Source organism: Mixophyes fleayi, chromosome 7 (genome assembly GCF_038048845.1).
Source record: "Mixophyes fleayi isolate aMixFle1 chromosome 7, aMixFle1.hap1, whole genome shotgun sequence".
Classification (NCBI taxonomy): domain Eukaryota; kingdom Metazoa; phylum Chordata; class Amphibia; order Anura; family Limnodynastidae; genus Mixophyes; species Mixophyes fleayi.
Genome location: NC_134408.1, coordinates 40,986,052 through 41,009,554, shown reverse-complemented (window position 1 = coordinate 41,009,554; position 23,503 = coordinate 40,986,052). Strand labels below are relative to the sequence as shown.

Genomic DNA, 23,503 nt, shown 5'->3' with positions numbered 1-23,503 from the left:
ATTATTAGTTATAACACAATCAATTATTACTAATATACCATGAGATGAAAATGTATACTCTGCAGCTCGGTGTAATGCCAATATGTCTTCTTGTTGCTGGTGGTCCTGACATACTGCAGCGTTGTGGTTGGGTGCTACCTGCAGTTGGCAGTGGAATTTGACATTCTTCCCTCATTGTACATAGCTTGGACTGTATTATCCCAGACTATATTAAAAGCCACACTCAGAGGAGGCATGATATCAAATGCAAACTGCAGCTACTCCTTGGATCAGAGCCCCCAATAGCAAGAAAACACATCAGCATTATATCAAATGACAGAAGACAAGGGTGGAATCAGAGGATTATAACATTAGTCTTCTTTGCCTTTAAGTCTTATATAATGAAAAAAAATATTTTAGATGAAGAATCCATTTAGATAAATGTGAATATTAATTTACGTGCCACCAGTATATCAGTCAGTCGTTATGACTTCACATCATTTTACTAAAATAAAGAAGGACAGGGGGAAATAAGTACATTATAAGGTGAATTGATTTATAATTATTGGTGACATTAGTTTATGCATTTAGTTCTCATTTAAATTATAGATGACACTGGTATATCATTATTAATTTGCTCTTATTAAGTTATTTACTATTGCACTCTTCTTCTGATTATTTGATATATTACATGAAAGGGGCAAACACAGGATTTGTAGAGGAGGGTTTCCAAAAAAGTGGAGATGTTGCCTATAGCAACCAATCAGATTCTAGTTATCATTTATTTAGTACATTCTACAAAATTATAGCTAGAATCTGATTGGTTGCTATAAGCAACATCTCCACTTTTCAAACCCACCGGAAACTCGCAGCTTCATCATCACCATTTATTTATATAGTACCACTGATAACGCAGCGCTGTAGAGAGAACTCACTCACATCAGTCCTGCCCCATTGGCGCTTACAGTGTGAATTCCCTAACATACACACACAGAGACTAGGGTCAGTTTTGATAGCAATTAACCTACTAGTATGTTTTTGGAGTGTGGGAGGAAACTGGAGCACACGGAGGAAACCCACGCAAACACGGGGAAAACATATAAACTCCACACAGATAAGGTCATGGTCGGGAATTGAACTCATCACCCCAGTGCTGTGAGGCAGAAGTGCTAACCACATAGCCACCGTGCTGCCCGCAGCTTGATAAATTTACCCCTTAGGGTCTATTTATGAAGCTGCGATAAGCCACAAATCTAGAGAAAACAGCTGTTTTCTCTGGAGAATAGCTATCGCATCCATGGGTTAATGCAGGAAAAATGCCTTAGCCTATTTTCTGCTGGTTACTGCAGTCCCCTCTATGGGCACTGACCCAATTTAACATGCGGCGAAAATCCTTAAAAAAATAAAGCCATCTCAAGATAACGTTAGCTTACCTTGTTAATGGGATCCGTCACCACCAGGAAGACTGTCCTGGATCCCTCGGCGATTCCCATCACTATGCGCATGCGCAGCCTTAACCCTGCATGTGCAGCATCAACAAGGTCACTTCCTCTTTTCGCGTGCAGCGTTAGGCTGCAGAGTGAAATTGTTTTTGCTTGTTTAGGAGAGGGAATTTGCCAGATCCCTGGCATGGTAAACAACAGCAGTACTACATTTTGTATCGCTGAGATACCGCCCATGGTAAATAGACCCCTAAGTGTCTTTACTGTTTCATCATACCTTTTGACTATAGTATATTTTCTCATCATACTATGCATGCTTTGTGTGGTGCTTTAGGTATATCTTTTCTTGCTGTAGAACTTTCTAAGTGCTCATTGTTTGATGTGCACTGTGAACAACAATTGTCAGGTTTGCAGGTGTAATTGCTATGTACATTACATATACAATACAGAGCTTTGGTCCATTGCTGTCACAGCTGCAGGATGCTACCTCTTCCAGCCCTCTCAGACAGTGCAGCTGCATTGACTGGGAACAAACACTCCGCTTGTGCTGGATGAAAAAGTGTTTATTTACCCATCGTGTTTCTCTGGCCCTAAACCAGTGTTGTCCAACCACAAACAAAATAGGATCTGGCTGCTATACAATACACAGTGACATGCTGGAAGACACTGCTCAGCCATCTTTGCAGATTACACATTCACCACAGATTCGCTGCTATGCAAAAAGAGTTATTATCCCAAATGCTATAAAATTGTGAGAGCAAAGAGACATTTTGGGGGGAGAGAGCTAAAATAAGCAGTGTGAAGTGGGATTATGAATTATCATACAGGTGGTCAGGTATGAATCCAACGTTTACTCACAGTGGAGGCAGCCATTTTGTGGTCTGAAGAGAGCCCCATGCTTGTGGTCTCAATGTTATAGTGGAAACCAGCTCAAGCTTTCTAGCTATTTTATCATTCCTTGTTTAGTGTCTACACAGTGCACTGTGTCTGGGAACTGTTTTCTCTTATTAAAAGTATAGAACCAGACATTACCTCCAACAGTTCTGAGCTTGTGCAAAATTCACGTTCTTTTGCTGAGAAGAAATGGGCGTGCACGGCAAGGAACGCCCCTGAAAATGCACCATTTCTATCCCTTTACCTTAATAATATCGCTGCTTAAAACTAAATTGCGTCGTCAGTGGTGCTAGAAAGTCTGTGCACCCTTTAGAATTTCTACATAAATGTGACCTTAAATGCATTCATATCTTCATCTATGTAAATAACATAAATGAAGAGAACCAAATAAATAAGATAATTAACAAAATGATTTATTAAAATAATTAATTTATCGATCAAACGAATTCAACATTAATTATGTGACCGTATAGAATTATCAATTCATTTAAGGGGATAATTAGAGTCAGGGGTGAGTTTGGATGGCCTTCCCTATTCAAGAGACATAAACCTGAGTTTTCACTACCAAAGACTGGTCTTCACCACATAGGTTTGTGAATGCATGCCATGCCTCGATCAAAGGAGATTTCTGGGGGCCTCACAAAAAGAATTGTTGATAGTCATTAGGCTGGAAAAGGTTTTAAAAATGATTTGTAAAGACGTTTGGGTTCACCAATCCATTGTCAGGCAGATAGTGTACACCATTGTTACTTTCCCCAGGTGGTCGTCCAACAAAAATCACTCCAAGTTGTTTCACCCGTGATATTAGATACTTTAATGACTTGACTCGCAAAAATATTTCCCCCCCATTTTGGGATATCCAAACTAAATTCAATATTCCTACAAAGAATTTCTATAAATATTTACAATTGCAAATGTTCCATAATTCAGTTAGACACCACTTATCCTCGCATCCCTTTACTACTATTGAAACACTCCGCCAATCACCCACAGCTGGTCTAATCTCTAGAACTCACCCTCTCTAACACGGTCTCGTGGGACCCTCACAAACTGGTCTAGAAGCGGGATTTAGGTGAGACCCTGGATGTGGATGACTGGACTGAGAGTCGGAAAAATGCTGCCTCCAGTTCTGTATGTGTTAAAATGAAAGAGAATGTATATAAACTTCTGTACCGCTGGTACTATGTACCAAGTCGACTTACAAAGATGCTCCCGATCCCTCTGATTGGTGTTCGGTGTTCCTTGTAGGGGACTTTTCTACTGTGATGTTGTCTGAAAGTTGCACGTTTCTGGCTAGACATAAAGAATCTGACCTTTACTGTCATTCAAATTTATCATTCCCCCTCGGAATCCCTTCGGCCACTCACCATCAGAAGAAACTTGCTCGGCATATAATTTTGTCTGCCACCTGTCAAATTGCGACTGATTGGAAACAATTTACCACTCCTTTGCTTCAGACTGTTGCTAACAGAGTCTGGCATGTCCAATGCATGGAATTCATGACCAGTATTCTTAATAACTTATAAGATATGTGACCATTGTTGTCCTTTTTCCAATTTCGCTCACCCTTCATTTAGTTTTACTGTGTTGCTCTCGCTGTTCTCCTTCATTCTTTACATATTCGCCTTTCTCAATACCATTCCCTCCTCTGTCCTCTCCCTCTTTCGATAATGGTTCTAGCCACACCTTTCCTCTCCCCTTCCGATTTCTTTTCTTCATGTTCTTCAAAAATTGGTCGTTTCATACAAGTTTATCGAAGTTCATTTACTGATTACAGTTGTATCTCTATTGTGTTGTCTATGTAGCTTTTGTCTGGAATTTTATATTGTTATCCTATGTATGCTTGTATTGTTCTGACCATAAAGAAATACTTTGGAAAAAAAACCTCAAAGAACAAGGCATATAATATATATAATGTAATGTCAAAGGATCCACAGGACTCTCTTGCACTGGCTAATATCAGTGTTTAATGCTCTTGAAGTAGAACATTGTTGGTCGTGTAAAGTTTGCTGAAGACCACCTGGATGAGCCAGAAGATTACGGAAAGAACGTTCTGTGGCTGCTTGAGTTTAAAACTTTTTTTTTTTTATATTTATTTTTCAATGCGAGCAAACAAAAGGTATTACATAGTTCCACATAAGAATAATCCACTAGAAAGAGTATAATGCCAGTACAAGACATTTGTATCAAATGGACAACCACTTATTCTATACGTCTTACTACGCATAAGTTTTGAATTTAGTAATAAAACACAAACTCAAGAACACTCCCCAAAGATTAGGGAGACATAAAGAGGATAACAAGAAGATAAGGGGGGTAGAAGGACACATAAGGAGAACGGGGAGAAGGGGAGGGAGTTAACAGGAGCTAAGCAGATGAAGAGCATATTTCAGTCTCATCATCATCATCAGTCTCATCATCATCATCATCATTTATTTAAATAGCGCCACTAATTCCGCAGCGCTGACTGGTTGTAAAACTTCTGTGTTGGCTTTCATCAAACTTGTTACATTTGCCAAATAGTTATATAGATATTACACCAAATAGACAAATTAGGACTTATCAGCAAATCTTTGACTCTATTGACATGTGCTTTGTTCTTATTTATCATATTGACTTAATGGTGTCTTGTTTTTCTGTTTAGAATATGAGCTGGAACAACCATCCTTACCTGCAGGTTTTAAATCAAGAGGAAAATCAATAATATGTGTGAGTACAAAGAAAGTTTTTGTAGCAAATGCTGGCTTTAAATCTTAGCTACTGGGATACATCATCTCTTTTGATGTGTTTTTATAGCAGATAACAACATATTTTTGGTTTTGGAAAACTCTGACTCATGGAAGGAAGTTAATTTCTACTTTCGAGTTTGTCTTTCTCAGCATGTGAAAAACATAGTGAATATAACAAAGTCCGAGCATCCTGCTGTTAGTGTTCTTATCTGCTGAACTAATGGGCTATGTATTGAAGATGGAAATTTTGCTTTGTAGAATTGTCTTTAACACAGTGTTAGGGATTGTTTGATATGTTTGTATGTGTGTATTAGTTTTCACCAGAAAGCTTCATAAATAATTAAACCGTTTATTAATTGTACAGCAGTATTTTTCCTGCTGGAAGGAGGTAAGTGGGTGATGTTAGTAATAAAAATGCTTCTAATAGCGAAATATTTCGCTATTAGAATGTTTTACTAATATCAATAAAGAAGTATTTAACAGAAACAGTACATATGTAATTAAATTTCATTTAATCCATTTCGAGTGCCCCATTTGATCATTTCTTTTTCTTTCTCTAACTCTGATCTACTAGTTATTAATGATCGGGTGCACCGATCCTCATTGTGTAAGAATAATGCCATTTAGGCAAGACTGTTACATACATTCTTGAGGGAGTATATGGATTACCTGGTGCGGTTTTTCCCTTGTTTGTAATCAAAAAGGGAACTTACATGGCTCATGACCTATGAATAGTTTTCTGTAAATTGTGAATTGTCGTGTGTTTTAAAGATTTGTGGATTTTTGTAGTAAATTGTTTTAGAGTTGCCCAGAAGGGCTGAGGTGGGCGTACTTTATATATATCAGTAGCCCTCTTGCCATTATCCCTTTTATGTGTTTAGTATTTAGATATTTTCTTGCATTTATAAATAAAATCTTGTTCACAAAGTCGCTCTTCTACCAATTTGTGTATTGGTTAAATGAAATACATATATAATAAAAAAAGATACAAAGAAACCAACGATACAAGTTCAGTGCATATGCACTATTCTATGTTGCTAAAATCTAGTATGAATTTCTTTATATGCCCATGTGAACAAACTAAAGTGGCATCTATTTTGCTTCTAGCGCATATGTAATGAAAGTAGCAGGCCAAATGTAAAATAGTATCAATATTCATTACAAATGATGTATGTTTACAAAGCAAATAGCAAACAGTGGTATAAAGTGTTATATATCTTACTTGCCTGTTTTGTTAAAGGTAAATGGCTGTCTGGCTGTCCGATCTTAGTGACTGCATAGTTGCCAACAGGGCTGCCATGAAAAAAACAGCACCCTGTCCACCTTCTCTTTGACCACCCCTACCCCACCTGGGTCCAGTGGCTGCAGAAGTGTAGCATGGAGCTATGACATCTAGAGCAACATTATGCCCCCCAGACTTCCCAACATGCCCTTTTAAATAGCCATCAGACCTCCCCAAATGCTCCACAGACCCCCCCAGATGCCCTTTACTACTGAGAGAGAGGCTGGTGAAAACAGCACAGACACTGAGAAGGAGAGCGAGAGATATACTGTATATTGCGCTGACTGTGGAAAATGTTTTACTAGTATTAGGACCAGCCCAGAGACTACAGTGAGCATTTTCAAAATAGCCCCAGACCCCACATAACAATAATGCCTACCCCTCCTATTATAAATTGCACCCCCCACCCTGAACAATAATAACCACCCAAGTTGATGGAGGCAGCCACATCCACACGTAGAGAAGAGAGGGCTGGAGCAGACAGACCAGATGAGCAGAAGTAGGAGGAGGAGAGGGCATGACTGGGATGGAGAAGAAAGGTGGATTACAGCATGGGAGAAAGGGGGAGGGGCATAAGTAGAAAGGAAGGCAACTCATTGGTGGATGGTCCTGGGGGGAGGAGCCAGCCACTGGGAAGAACAGCATTGGTGGTGCCTTCCCTCTTTAGGACAGGGCGGACCCTAATGATGCCAGGCCGCCCAGACCAGGCCCCCCGGCCGTGCAGCTCCCACTACATCTTCAAAACCGGAGCTCCACTCAGAATGATTGAGAGCCTCAACAGATTATTGAAAGAAAAAAAGTCCTGGACTCGGATGTCTGGCCCCCTTGACTGTCCAGCCTCTGTACACGGGTACCTCCCGTACCACCCTGACGGCGGCCCAGGTTGCCAACTGTCCCTAGCTTCCAGACAGAGCTTTTAAAGATCTGTAGTCACTGGAAATGTCCCTATTTTGTCCCATCTTTGTTAGTTTTGACCAGTTGCACATTATAATTCCTCTTATTCTGTATATTGCATACAGAAACCTATTCTTATCATCCTGGCTCTGTACGTTAATTTTTCTTGAATACTAACATGTTGGGATGATAAGAATAGATTGAAAATTGAGTATTTACAATACAAATAAATACAATATAATTAAGCATTACTAAACATGTCAGGGTGAGGGATGTAGTGTAAACAGTATCGCTGTGATGTGATTTGCTCTGGTCAACAGCAAAGTTCCCCTGAAAATTATTTTGAGATTGTGACTAATAATAAGTATCAAGAGACAGAGAGTGTTTAATTGTAAAATGTGCAGGGTATATGGGATTTTATAGCCCACCACCCTCAATCTGCAATATATATTGATTATATCTATCTTATTATGCAGGTGAAAGATAATCAGAGCTTAAACAGGGATGAGTCTGATGCTCATATAAGTGATAACATATCATCTTCTTCACAACTGCCGGATCCAAAGACATGTGGGTACCTTATCTTAGTAGTTTGTTAAATCAATATTCAAATAGCTGATTGTTATTGCTGTGAATTCAGATGGATATTATCTAATACAGAACTGGGCAAATCACAGGAGCCAGGTGGCTTCTGATCCTGAAAAACTGCTGTTAGTATCAATGGATTTTCTTCGGTTACTTAAGAGATCCTCCAGGATCCTCCAGGACCCAAAAACAAAACAAAACAAAAAAACAACCTGTTATTTTTTTTTATAGTGAATTTGCAGCTGCTCAGGGGATACTGCAAACCCTTAAAGAAGGAAAAGCAATAAATAGATAAGAACAGTGCCTATATTAAAAAATATATAGATTGGAAAAGCAAAAATATCAATCACAAAAAAGAAAAATGGGACACGAGCCCAAAAAAAATCTAAAAACAACACACAATAAGAAATGAATAAAATAATATCACAAATTAGTGAATTTCAAATACCACTCTGAGTACTTGTGGCAATAAATAAAATACATGCAGTTCACACATAATATATGTTTTAGCATGGCATCGCAAATTAGTAAATATCCCAATTAAACAGTGTAGGAGGTTAGGCTGGGTACACACTACAGAAAATTTCTTCCGATGCGATATAGTAAACGATTTTACCAACAATTGAAAAAACAATAAGTCCCGATCAGCAGGCGATTCATGTGTACACACTATACACATTGTACAAGATTCATCGTTAGATCTGTCAAAACCATCAGCTGTAAAGATTGGGACTCTGCTCACTCCATAGAGATCTATAGACATTGCTGGTCATGAGTGCATACACACTGCAGAATTGGAACGACATTGCTACAGCATTGAACGAGATTTTTTGTTTGGTTTAAAAATCAAATTAAACAATACAATGTGCTTTGGAACGATAATTGTTCATCATTGGAGCATACACACTAATGCGATATCGGGCCAAATAGTCGTTTATCGTGTGATTGGCCCGATAATCAGCTGAAAAACCTGTAGTGTGTATCCAGCCTTATGCTGTATCAAAGATAATCATCAGAGAACGAAATTTAATTAATAAACATCCACGTTAATTAGAAACATAGAGGTCCCATATTATTAGTAGCTGTCACCAGGATAAAATGATGTCAAACAGGCTGATCTTTTTAGGTTGTCTTTAGATTTTTTTTTGGGGGGGGGGGGGGGGGCTCAATTCCCTTTTTTTCTTGTTATTGATATTTTGCTTGTTAATCTATTTATGGAATGATATTTTTCACTGAATGGCTCCTGAATAGTAGTGTTTTGTCTACCATTGATCTAATTTACCTTATTTATGATATTCATGGAGAAACAATTGACAAAATAAGATAATAGGTTATTTGCTATATATAAACCTGGGAAAAGACAAAGTCATAATGAATGTTATCTATGTCAAGAATATAAGGTTATTTAGTTTTGTGATTTTGGTTATATGTTTTAAGAGAGAACTGTTCTTTGCTACACTTGCTTTCTTCCCTAGAGAAATCCTAGTGTATGATATCTCCAGTAACCAGGGCCGGTGCTAGGGTCCATGGCGCCCTAGGCATTTTGAAAAAATCGGCGCCCCCCCCCCCCACCGTGCAAAAATCGGCGCCCTCCAGAGCCCGGCGCCCTAGGCAAGTGCCTAACCTTGCCTAATGGGAGCGCCGGGCCTGCCAGTAACAATGCTCTGCCACCGATTTTATAGCATTTTTTTGATTTTCAGCTACGTGTTTGGTGTTTTCCACTTTTCAGGGTACTGAACAAGTTAGCTGTCGCTGTTGTATGGTGTTTATACACACTGCTGCTTTTAATGTTTCGTTTGGCTTTGATTTGTTTTTTGCACAGAAAAATATAACAATAAATATAATATAATAATAAATAAATAAAGATATATTTGTTATTAATGACCACTCTCTCAAATTAGGTTCACCTCAGAAATATTTGGAAAACTATATATTCCCAGTGTTGCTACCAGGGATGGCTGAAATGCTGGTTGAGGCAGAGAAAGAGAAATGCTTCTCGGTGAGTTTTGTATATAAAATGTCAGATAAAGGTAATTGAATAGTTTATAAAAGACAATTTCCTTTTTGTCAGTATTCCTGCAGACTACAATACAATACTGCAATATACTGTACATAATAGGTTACTAGTGCCACTAATACACTATCTATTATTAGCTGCCTTGTTCCTCTAGGTCAGTGTTTCCCAACTCTAGTCCTCAGGGACCCCTAACAGTGCAGGTTTTCCATATCTCTTTGCTGGAGCACAGGTGTAATCATTACTGACTGACACATTGTAACAGATCCACAGGTGGTATAATTATTTCACTTGTGACCTGGAAAACCTGCACTGTTAGGGGTCCCTGAGGACTGGAGTTGGGAAACAGTGCTCTAGGTGCATGAGTGCCTGTTTTGCTGCCATTTACCAGCCATACTGCCAAATGCGTCAAGCGCATTTGTGCGTACTCAAACACATGACATGTACCAATCCTCCTATATAAGCATGATACCCGATTGGATTTGGATTTGATTTTCTTGGTTTGACTCCTGATTCTGCTTGATTGCTGCTAGTGTGACCTCTGTATTTGGAAATATAACTTTTCCTCTGGGTTCTGATTTTGTACTTCATTGTCTACTAGTTGCTGACCCTTTCCTGAACCTGACTTGGTACTTTATTGTATGTCTGTGTAATACCCAGTACCCAGATGTTGTCTGGTTCTCCAACCTGTGTCTCGTGCACGAGACCTGCATCATCATCCGGGGAACCCAGTACCCTGAGCTCTAAGGGAAATAAGTGTTATAGGTATACTCAGGGCCGCCATCAGGGGGGTACAGGGGGTACTGTTGTACCAGGCCCGGGCTCACCAGGGGGCCTGGTACAACAGTGCAACACATACTTACCTGGGGGCCCGCTGTCTTGCAGTCCGCTCTACGCTACTCTGTCTTCAGCCTGGCTGTCACCGTGACAGCCAGGCACCAGAATGCGATCGCAGGGGTGGAGGAATTATTCCCCCTGCGATCATGTGCTCTGCCTGTGACAGATCCCTCCAAAAACAACTGCCATCTTGGATTCAGTCACCTGATCTCCCTCAGCCAGTCAGAGTACTGTTTCAGCTCAGATGACTGTATCTTCCAATCAGGGAATAGCAGTCTCCTCCCCAGGGTTTCCTCTAAAACCAGTTCCTGGTCGCCGCCATCTTGGTTCCAGTCACCTGATCCCTTCAGCCAGTCAGAGTGCTGCTTCAGCTCAGCTGATCGCAGCCTCCAATCATGTGATAGCTTCCTGGAGCCCTAACCTGTTGCCAGTGCAACGTTGATTCTTCAGATGCCAACTTGGTTCCCAACAGTCTGCAGTCTTTCAGTTATTTCTGCTAAGACAGTGCAGTCTGCATTCCACTTCCAGTCCAGTTCAGCATTCCGCTTCCAGTCTGGTCCAGCATTCCACTTCCAGTCCGGTCCAGCATTCCGCTTACAGTCCGGTCCAGCATTCCGCTTCTAGTCCGGTCCAGCATTCTACTTCCAGTCCGGTCTCCTTTGCTAAACCACCGTCTTGCTATTCTTCACTACTTGCCAGTCTCCAGTGCCATTCATATTCTCTAGTCTCCTGAACGCACAGGAACCACCATCTGTACCATCATCATCATCATCATCACCATTTATTTATATAGCGCCACTAATTCCGCAGCACTGTACAGAGAACTCATTCACATTAGTCCCTGCCCCATTGGAGCTTACAGTCTAAATTTCCTAACATACACACTTAGACAGACAGAGAGATTAGGGTCAATTTGATAGCAGCCAATTAACCTATTAGTATGTTTTTGGAGTGTGGGAGGACACCCCCAGTCCTTTCTCTTCCATGCAAAGGAACCTAATCAAGCCACCCACCTTTTTGCACGTAGTCACCAGTTCTGCTCCAGAGACACACCCAGCCCAGGTACAGACAGATTCTTGGGTGTGACACCCAGATTTCACATTATTGCTATTTTATATAATTTTTGTAACCAGCAATCTCTGATTCTACTTTCAATTCCTGTATATATATATATATACATTATATATATATATATATATGTTAGAACACATTAGCAAACAAAGTGAAACGTAGGACACCTGAAAAAGAACACTCTGCATACAGTCTAAGTAGCTCACACACAGCTGATATTTTTGCTTGGCCCGTTAACTGAATATTGGACCACAAAGGGGCATTTTCACACACTCTCACTGTTGGTGATCATTGCTTGACCAAATTTACAAGGCGATGTGATAAAATGCTATTTGAATGTACTTTGGCTGTTCAGGATGATAATTGTGTTGGTTATATATTGCAATGACAGCTATTTGGACCACATTGCTTGACCAGCAGATCGTCATGTGCGCCAATGTTTTGTTCACCGGAACTATATACATTAACTCAGTGCATGCTTCAGTTCAACTTTGCACTTTAACTTCTGCAAGAACCACCTATTGTACTCGTCTAAGCTACTTGTTGTCCCTGTGTACTTATAAAAATAGGACTTTCACTCGTGTCACATTACTCATTTAAAAGTTTTCTATAACGGAATGCACACACCACATTCAACCAGGTAATCTTATAATTAACTTCCAAGTATTGTATAAGAAACAGTTGACCGTAAAAAACTTTTTTTCAGTCTGTGCTTATTTGGGCTTATTATTATTATTATTCAACGTTATTCTGAACATTGGGGCCAACAGGAAAAAGATCAGTATTTTTGGTTATGAAAGCATTTCTTTAACAGTAGAGGGCAGTACAATTAAGACATTAACTCTAGTTCAGCTGTCACTGGGAGATACAAAGAATGCACAAAGAATACAGATGGAATGATTATGCCCACAGACAGCATGAATGGAATTATACCATTCAGTCATTATACCATGAGGGATATGTCTGTATTTATATTATTTATTACTCACATTATGGTCAGGAGATTGAATATAAATGCAAATAAGTCTGAAAACCTGCAAGCATCTGATGATCATCTGATTTAGTAGCAAGCACATGACACTTACATAATGACAGAAGCAGCCACTGAAGGGAACAGCAGACGTTCCTCTGCCCCACAACAAAGACGATCAGTGGAACCATTGGCTGCTACAAGGATCTATTCAAGAATATATTATGAAAGAACAACACAAAGAGGCAGATAAGTGCCTCTCACTATAGCAGCTTCCATCTATATAATATGCGGACAATGTAAGAATTCCAGACCATTGTTTACATGTCATATCATGTCATGGGCTAGTTCACACATATGCAGTGGGAAAACGGATAGATAACACATGAAAACTAATGCAAGCTTTAGACGCGTTTTGATCATGTTTTTTTATGCATTTTATATTAGATTTTTATGTGTGGTGTTTTTGCCAGTAAAATCTGTTGTACTTTTAGTGCATATCGATGCCTTACAAATAGTCGTAGCTGCACATTTTAAACGTGGTGTATTAGAATGTAGCAGCATTATTTACCCATATTTGACCTATTTGTAATGTACTTTTAGACATTTTTTAACGTGTGTAACAAAAACACTAAAAGAATGGATATTAATTAAGAGCCCTTAGAGATGCTCTATCTCTGATCTTTTCCTAACACAAGCTGTCCAGCATCGGTCATGGTAAGAGCCGACCATCCTCAGAACAAAGCACCCAAGACCTACCTGTCAGTACAGGGAACTATTACAATTCATCCAACGTCAACAGGAAAAGATGTGATGTTACAGGCTAGGCGCTGATGTCTGAGCTCTCTTATATTATATCTGTTGGGTGGATGCAAAAAGATAACGTGAGATGATATCAGGAATACAATACAATGTTTAAAATATGCACTGTATAATGTATTCAATCGTGAACAGTATAGGTGATTATTTTTCTTTATATATATATATATATATATATATATATATATATATATATATATATACTATATAAATGCCTAGTGGCGTGTGTGAAAAAAACAAAACCAAGCTGCAGCGCCACCTTCTGGGCAGAGTTATACACTGACCTATATATTTCTTGAAGGAGAAGTGACAGTTGGGAGTGGTTGGTGGTTGCCGGGGGTGACAGTGGGGAGTTTTTAACACCTTAAGTAGCTTGATGAAGGATGTGGCGATGAAGATGAAGGATGAGGTGATGGAGAAGAATGATGAGGTGGTGACATGTGGACAAAACCACGTTAAAAAAGGGCGCTTGCGTCGGGAAGTAACGCTCTTCCCCTGAGGAGGCCTGGGCTAGGCCCAAATGCATGAAAAGAACCTTTTTAACACCTTAAGTAGCTTGATTTGACTAGAATGCATGAGTATCATGCACGGGTTAACTTGTGTATATATATATATATATATATATATATATACATACAGTATATATATAAATTATAAACACAGTTTTGATCCCATGAATATCCTGCATTGCCCAAGATGTGTCCCCTATTGCCTACTGTCCCCTTATTTTGCTGTCCTGGTAGAGTTAATGTTTTGTCGGTTTCTTATCTCATTTGGGGTCTCCATAGCACTGTTCATTTCCCACTATTCCTACAGTTGTGTATTTCATACCATGCAGGTGCCTCGGTTTTAGGAGCAGGAGACAATGTTCTTCTTTTGGACCCACATCCTGCTCACTCTGCTTTCAAATTCCCCAATACATCAGCTTGTATAGATAAACTCTTCTAATATCTATTAAAGGTGTCTGTCTTCTGCAAATGTGTAGTTTTGTGTTAGTGTGTATGTTTGTAAGTGTTAGTGTGCATATTTGTGAGTGTTAGTGTGTATATGTGTGTGTAGTTTTGTGTGTGCCAGTGTGTATATTTGCGAGTGTTAGTGTCTATATTTGTGTGCATATTTGTGAGTGTTAGTGTGTATATTTGTGTGCAGATTTGTGAGTGTTAGTGTGCATATTTGTCAGTGTTAGTGTGTATATTTGTGTGCCTATTTGTGAGTGTTAATGTGTATATTTGTGTGCATATTTGTGAGTGTTAGTGTGTATATTTGTGTGCATATTTGTGAGTGTTAGTGTGTATATTTGTGTGCCTATTTGTGAGTGTTAGAGAGTATATTTGTGTGTATATTTGTGAGTGTCAGTGTATATTTGTTGTGTGTACGGTTGTGAGTGTTAGTGTGTATATTTGTGTGCCTATTTGTGTTAGTGTATATATTTGTGTGCAGATTTGTGAGTGTTAGTGTGCATATTTGTGAGTGTTAGTGTATATATTTGTGTGCCTATTTGTGAGTGTTAGAGAGTACATTTGTGTGTATATTTGTGAGTGTCAGTGTATATTTGTTGTGTGTATGGTTGTGAGTGTTGTATGTATATTTGTGTGCATATTTATGAGTTAGTGTGTATGTTTGTAAGTGTTAGAGAGTATATTTGTGTGCATATTTGTGAGTGTTAGTGTGTATATGTGTGTGTGTTTGTGAGTGTCAGTGTATATTTTTGTGTGTACATTTGTTCTGTAAGTAACATATACAAATATAACCAGCACATCCTTATGACTTTTAGTACAAATATTATGGCTACGAGCTTGGAGAAATGAGAATGGAAGTGAAGTTTTTTTGTTTTTTTCTGAAATGAACAGAATTTATGAAAGGTTGAACTCACGGGACCTGTGCCTTCTTGTAACTGTATATAATGTAACGGTATTATGGTTGATGGAATGTAGTACCACCACTGCTAAAGCTGTCCCCAGAGTGTAGTTGTCAGATGTTCATGATGTATGAGACAATGGGCCTCATTTAGAATTCAGGGCAATGAAAAAAATGAGTAAAACCATATTGTACTGGGGGAGGGATTTAAAGTGTACAGACAGATTTAGGGATGGGCTGCACTGCACATTCACACCCCATAGATGAGGATACCTGCTAAAACGGGTGCATAGGAAAGTGTGCAAAATATGGTACTCTCAGCGTCTCATTTAATATATGAAACCTGTAAGCAAATGTCATTTTTCCTATTAGGTATATTAACACAGATGCAATAGATATTCAATAAAGTACAATTATAATATAAATTCGGCAATACAAATTCACATCAGCTGCTTGCAATAATAAACAGAACATTCATTTTAATTGAGTGCAGTTGAGTAAAGACTAACACGCTTAAGTAAACTACAAAATAGGAACACATTACTGAACAAAAAGTGATTTAATGTGCTCTTTGCATCTACAGACTGGTTATATTTTCAATAAACATCTATTAAATGTCCTACAGGTGCAAACACAGACATTGCCGTTTTCATATATTGACCAATGTGCTATGTTTTAATACTGATTGTAGGACGGTGTTTAGATGCAGCTGTCATGAAACAGAATTAGTCTTCATAGTAACAGACATGCCATCATGTGGTTGGTCAAAGATTAAGTGTGCTATGAGCATTTAGAAAATAATTTGATCATGTGAAGTTCCCCTGTGGGCAGTGATTTTTGACAGATCTAAAACAAACTGTGACATAATTTTTGGGAAAAGCAAACAAAACTAAACTAAGACAATTCTCAACAATGGACCAACATTAACATTGTAAAAAAAATAAGTTGGTTCACACTATGGATAAGATATCTGCAGCTTACTAGCCAGGTGTGCTAATGTTTTTTGCAAATAGCTTTAGGTCATGCTTACCAACCTTTTTAAAGTTCTTTCTGAATCGTGTCATTGTGGCCCCGCCCCCGCTCCAAAATGCCATTTTGACGCGGAGGGCGGGGCCAAAATGGCGTGATTCACCGCAAATCGTGTCATTTTTACACGAAGAGGCCGTTTGCAGGATATTTGCCTGCTCTCCCGGTAGTCCGGAAGATCTACCCGAATTTCGGGAGTCTCCCGGATATTCCGGGAGAGTTGGCAATTACGCTTAGGTCTACATTGATCGAAGATATAGGTCTATAGCTGGTATTTGGATTATCACTACTAAGGCTGCCTGGTTATTTTTTAACCCCCAAAATATAGATAAAGAAGCCTAGTAACATGGAGGAGAGGGGGTGAGACCGCCTGGTCCAGGTGCTGCAGATTTTTTTAGTTCTTTGTTGTTTTGGGTGACTTTTTCGACAGTGATCTCTTTATAGAGGCTGTATGTTTGCCATTGTGTTACGTGCATTAGCTGACATGTATGTAAGAAATCTTGTATTTTAGCCTTTTTTTTTGTCCTGAACCTGTTACTCTTGGGTTCATGTTATATAAAGAAGCTATTTTTGGGGTCAAATAGGTTCTATCTTTTATATATCTGGGGCCTGATTCATTAAGGATCTTAACTTAAGAAACTTCTTATTTAAGTCTCCTGGACAAAACCATGTTACAATGCAAGGGATGCAAATTAGTATTCTGTTTTGCACATAAGTTAAATACTGACTGTTTTTTCATGTAGCACCCAAATACTTGATAGCTTATTTGTACACTGAAATTTAAAGTTGATATTTGTGTGCTACATGACAAAACAGTCAGTATTTAACTTATGTGCAAAACAGAATACTAATTTGCACCCCTTGCATTGTAACATGGTTTTGTCCAGGAGACTGAAATAAGAAGTTTCTTAAGTTAAGATCCTTAATAAATCAGGCCCCTGGTTCTATTGCAGGTCTGTTTAAAACAGTAATCCCATGACAAAAATATGTTGTGTTTTTTAACCATGCTTGCCAACTTTATTTAACTACCCGCCGAGGGCGCGATGCAGTGATTTGCGCCACCATCACGAGTCTCCCAGAAGAGTAGGCAAATATATTTTTAACATAAATCACATTGGCAATCCATAAGAAAAATTGCTGATGTTTACCATTTCCTCTTGTTTTCTTTTCTTCAGGCTGCTGTTAATGGTTTATGATTATGGACTACTATAGCTGTAACTTTTAGCGCCTGGGACGAGAAGCAAAATTTCTGCCCCCCCTAGACCTCTTTTTTTAACCAAATGAACCTAACATATTCATAAACTGTGCCCCCCTTCAGCGTTGCGTTCTGGGCCATAGTTACGGCCCTGTTGACTACCAGGAATTGATCAATCAAGATTCACTCCCATGGATTCATTCATCAGCAGTGAAATACTCTAATGTGTTTGGCATCAATTTAATTGACTTCAGCTTTGGTGTGTGCGTTCCCTGCCAATGACTTCAGTAAAACAATATTTTCATATGCCTTATGTCTTCCATTAGCTCTAGCCCACGGCTGTATGTAATCACGGGTGCAGACGTCTGATATAAGCAGATATACTAATGATGTCATTGACATCGCAGCATGAAGGTTCTCTGTGTATCTTACTAGGAGCGGCACTTTATGTGTTGATAGCAGAGACATGTTTTCTTGTTAATTTGGAAAGTGTCCAGAGATCATCTTTTCCAGAATGACTGATGCAGCTGTGCCATTCTTCCCTAGACCATCCTTAACAGAGCAGATAATTGGGCTCCTGAAAGACTTAATGATGGGTATTATGAAGAACGATCATGGCTTGATGTGTTTCCTTTCACGGGGCGAGCCGTGCGATTTTCCAGCAGCTTGATCTCATGTTCAGCATTAGCCTAACCGCTGGATGCTAATTATTTCTGTGACTACTTAAATCTCAGGAAACTGTAACTGCGATGATTTCCTAATTTCTTCTTCATTGGCCTGTTAAGTACTTTAGGAGAAGAAAAGCAAACAGAGATTATCATTTGTTGTGTCATCCAGTATTTCCATAGAATTACAATATACCATGTTTGTAAGTGCATGCATCTCCCCTTCTAGGGCAAGGATACACAGAAACTCTCTCTCTTTGTATGTACATGTATTGGCTATAAAAAGTATCCATCGCTATAGGCATTTTCACATTTTATTTTTCTTATATCTTGGAATCAGAACGGATTTATTCAGGAATTCTTATCACTGTTTAACACAAGAAACCATGAATATTCATAAATAAAAAAAACACAATAACTGAATTCATAAGTATTCACCCCTTTTACTAAGATACATCTAAATAAACCCTGGTACAATCAGTTGTATTCAAAGGTCACATAAATGAATACACCTGCACACTTACAATAGCTTCATCATCTCTCACCTCACTTACTGCTCCCCCCTACATCTCTGATCATCATATCACTCCACACTGCCACACACTCTTTTTCCTCTTCCAATGACCGGAGTCTTATCTCCCTATTGATAGCCACATCCCACTTCTGCCCCCAAGACTTCTCCTGTGCCACTCCCATCTGGAATACACGTCCATGTCCAGTCAGCCTATCCACAAGCCTCCAACATTTTAAATGCTTCTTGTAAACCACCTGGTCATCCAAGGATACCAGAATCCCACTAACTCTGCTCTTGCTGCTTCTGCCCACATTCTCACTCCATGCTGCACCCCTCTTACCTGAGTATCGTCTCTCCTCATCAGATTGTAAGCTCCCACAAGCAGGGTTCTATCTCCTTGTGTCTTCTTTGTCTGCTCCAACCTGTCCTTGTATCATACATCTTCCATGATCTGACGACATTTGTTTGTTTTATATCAGCTTATTATCATGCTGCATCATTGTTTATTGAATATCCTTTATTTTCGTCTTTGCTTGTTTTGTATTTTGCCTATTGTCCTTTACATCTTTGTACTTCCCCACTGTATAACGCTATGGAATTTTGTGGTAGCATATAAATAAATGATAAGAATAAGGAAGATCAAAGAATGTTCAAAGAAAATTGAAACAAAAGGGTTTTGTAAAGCAACTATAATGGGAAGGATATAAGAACTTTTCAAAGGCATTTAAAATCCCTCAGAGCAGTGTCAAGTTGATCATAAATAAATGGAGAGAATAAGGCACAATTTTGAATTTGTCTAGAACAGGCCATCCTCCAAACATTGAGCATCCAGGTGAGAAAGGCTTTTGTTAGTAGGGCCGCTAAGAGGCCTATGGTGACTATGACAGGGTTAGTCTTCTATGGCAGAGCTTGGAGAAATTGTCCATAAGACAGCAAAAGTCCGGTCACTTCACCAATCTGCGTGTTATGGGATAGTAGCTAAATTGAAACTGTTTGTGAAGAAAACTCGCAAAGAGTTTCCCAGAAAGGATTTGGGAATCCCACACACCATATGGAAGAAGATTACAGGGTCCGATGAAACTAAGGGGCTTATTTATCAGACATTTGTAAGCCTTAAGTCATGTGGGCATGCACAGTGCATATTTTCTCGAGCTGTTACTAACCAAAACTCCCATGATGCCTTGTCAGTCACTGAAGAGCCACACTTTGCATATGCTTGTTATAAAGGCAGATCCTTGCCACCTGTTTAGATTTCCTGGTTATATCTCTCACATCCAACATATATCAACTTCTGTTATCTGAACTTTCTGGAACTCTTAGCGAGTAATCTATTTGATGAATACATAGAGGAAGTCCGATGATGTAAATGAAACTAACAGATATTTACTTAGCAACCAAGCCAACTTCAATACTTTTATCCTCTTCATGGAAAAATTTGGGTAATGTGATAGCAGAATGACTCTTTACTAAATCGCTACTCTTAGAAAGTGGCCTAAATTAAATCTGACCTTTCAGATTATGAGTCCATAATTAGGAGGATTATGGGATATAATATTTTATTAAAATGTAACTCATGCTAAAATAATTGTATTTTAAAGCTTTAATATCTGGTGGGAAATAATGAGCTTTCTGTGGGAAGAAAATGCATTCATGTAATAATAAAACATTGTAGCATAGAGTTCATTAAATAATACAACAAATCTATTGTTATAGATTGCATTATAAAATCTTAAAATTGCTTGAACATTGCAAATTTTGTCATGTTAATTTCTCTTTTGTTAATGTACATAATGGGCCTTGTTTAGAGTTAGGAGCAAAATCCACCTAAAGGGTGCAAATTTGCACCTGAAGAAACCATGTTGCAATGCAAAGGGGCACAAATGCAATTTAATTTTTTTGCCAGCAAGGAAAACATTGATTGTTTTTGCTTATAGCACACAAATACTTGCAACCTTTATATTAACACTGTGATTTACATTTGAGCATGGAAGCACCTCTGTCCCAACTCTAAATTTACCCTCTACCCACCAGGAACTCAACATCATTTGCATAATTTGCTGCCTAGGGAAGGCTAGAAGGTATGAACAATTCATCAGTAGACTGACCCCAAGAACTGACAATTTCTAAATAATTTCAGTACTTTTTAAACCTTTTTCTTTCATCCCCAAACCCCTCTTCTCTGTGACATCATGGCAAGAGTTGTGTTGGTATGCTAATCTGTTTTACAATGGTTTTATTGCCCTTGTTTAAGGATTGGCCTCAAAATGGGCTCTATAAATATTATAACTCTTCTGGATATAATTTCCGCCATATATGCATATGAAACATGATTATGTCATATTGATTCCTTGGAGATATACATTATTCCAAAGATTTTATTTTATTTACATTAAAGGGTTTTTGCCTAATTCCAGACATTTTCACCTTAACCATAATGGTTGCTCTGATTGGTAATGAGAAATCAATAATATTAAGTGAAAAAACCATATTAATTTTTAGAATTAAATTTATGTATGTTTTAACAGAAATCACTCTGGTTAAATGTGAGAAGACAAATTGTGTTGTTCTATTTTCCTAGCTTTTTTATACAAGCTTCTAATGACTTACAGTTTGTTAAGTGTCATGTGAATCCCATGGCAGCCAAAGTCACATGACTTGCAATGTAGTGAGCATACTTGCTTTAGATTGCCCCTTCTCTAAGCATGTTCGTTCTTAGTACAATCCCCCTCCTTATTTCCCCTGCCATAATGTGACCACTGAAGAGATACCTGAATGACTGTCTCTGACTTATGAGCGAGCTTGAGTGCTGAAACGCAGATGTGTTGAAGCTGAGATTCTCTACTCCTGCAGTGGCAAAATGTCACTCTCCTCCACAGAGTAATTGGTAATTTTACAAAGATACAAACTTGGGGCCTGATTCATTCAGGGGCACATACTGAACACAATGTACCTTTGTTTTAAAACGCATGTAAATTGGGTATACCTACGCCCAAATTCAACAAGATGTGAATATACATGTAGTGATGAATACAGGTGTAGGTCTGCTCTGCTCTGCAGTACTAGACGAGACACTGCAGGATATGTTTAATTCCTATTTGCAATATAAAATAAAATAAAAATGCACAGAAATAAAAATAAAAATTCAATTAATGTCACCTGTTACTAATATAGGCATTAATGACAAAACATTAAAAATAAAAGTGTCTTTTTTCCCATGAAATACATTCATTAGGATGCAATTAATGTTCACTGTACATAAAATACATTTTTACAGTTGCTTCTGATTGCAAACACATGTAATAGCATAAACAGCAATCATCACTAATAATCAGCACTTAGACTAGAGCTGGTGCAAAAGACACATGAAAAACAAGTAATGGCAGCACGGTGGCTTAGTGGTTAGCACTGGGGTCATGAGTTCTATTCCCGACCATGGCCTTATCTGTGTGGAGTTTGTATGTTCTCCCTGTGTTTGCGTGGGTTTCCTCCGGGTGCTCCGGTTTCCACCCACTCTGCAAAAACATACTAGTAGGTTAATTGGCTGCTATCAATATTGACCCTAGTCTCTCTCTCTGTGTGTGTGTGTTAGGTAATTTAGACTGTAAGCTCCAATGGGGCAGGGACTAATGTGAATGAGTGGCGCTATATAAATAAATTGATGATGATGATGTAACCGAGAAATGCCCAGAGCTGTAATCGGCTATGCTCGAGGTTGGCACACACTTACTGTACATTGAATACAGGCAGATGCCCCTTCCCCAGCCCGTTCCATGAAATCATAGGCTGTAGTAAGGGTCCTCTGCACTCAAAGATGAATTGGACGCTGCTGCGTTCTGTAGTGTATGGTCCTTTTCTGGGCATACTCAGACTAATTGTAATACACCCAAAATTGCCAGATACGCTCCTTAATGAATCCAGCCCTTTGTCTATAGTTATCTATGATAATAGACATTTGTTTTTAAATGCCTAATGAATTCTGTATGGTGGTGCTAAAAAGAAGGTGATAAGAATACATTACATAGGTACTTCCATTTGCCTTTAAAACTTGTGGACCTTTTATTTTCTAAGGTAGTCACATCATTTTCATGTTTTCTTCTTCTTTTTCCCTATTTTTTTTTTTTCTGCATACAATTAGTTGATATATTACTTTTATTTTTAAATCTTTCTTAAGGAAGCTTAATAGTTATCCTTTATTTTTTTTTATCCCTTATTTATATAGTATCATATCAGCATAATAAGAAGTGCTGTACGTTGAGGAATCATGATACATATAGCATACAATGATATGAAACAGAAGGTAAAGGCAGAGGCTATATGTGCTTACAATTGATACATAACTTAGCGGAAGCATTACGCATACTTGCCACCTCTCCTGGAATGTCCAGGAGACTCCCGAAATTCGGGTTGGTCTCACGGACTCCCGGGAGAGCTGGCAAATCTCCCGCATCCCGCAATTGCGAGGCTAAATGACGTGATTCGCGGTGAATCGCGTCATTTTGCCCCCCCCACGACAAAACGGCATATTTGATGTGGGGGCGGTGCCAATATGACACGATTCACCTCGCCCGCTCCAGCCCTCTAGACACGCCCCTCTCCCAGATACTACTTGCCAAAGGTAGGCAAGTATGGCATTACCAGCCACCAATATTGAAGCAACAACTAGCGACTGCCATTTCTGTGCAGCTACTGCTGGTGTGGTATGGTGGCAACCAGGAGAGACAGTGGAAAGT

The 23,503-nt window shown here is 38.8% G+C and overlaps 1 protein-coding gene across 1 annotated transcript in view; it reads left to right on the top strand.

The window, feature by feature from the left end:
• IQCK (IQ motif containing K) overlaps positions 1–23,503 on the top strand; it is a 78,898-nt gene that overhangs the window by 1,195 nt on the left and 54,200 nt on the right. The window contains exons 2-4 of the mRNA XM_075179731.1: positions 4,960–5,024; positions 7,697–7,790; positions 9,707–9,804. Of these exons, the coding sequence (XP_075035832.1) occupies positions 4,960–5,024; positions 7,697–7,790; positions 9,707–9,804 (257 nt within the window). The remainder of the gene's footprint in view (positions 1–4,959; positions 5,025–7,696; positions 7,791–9,706; positions 9,805–23,503) is intronic.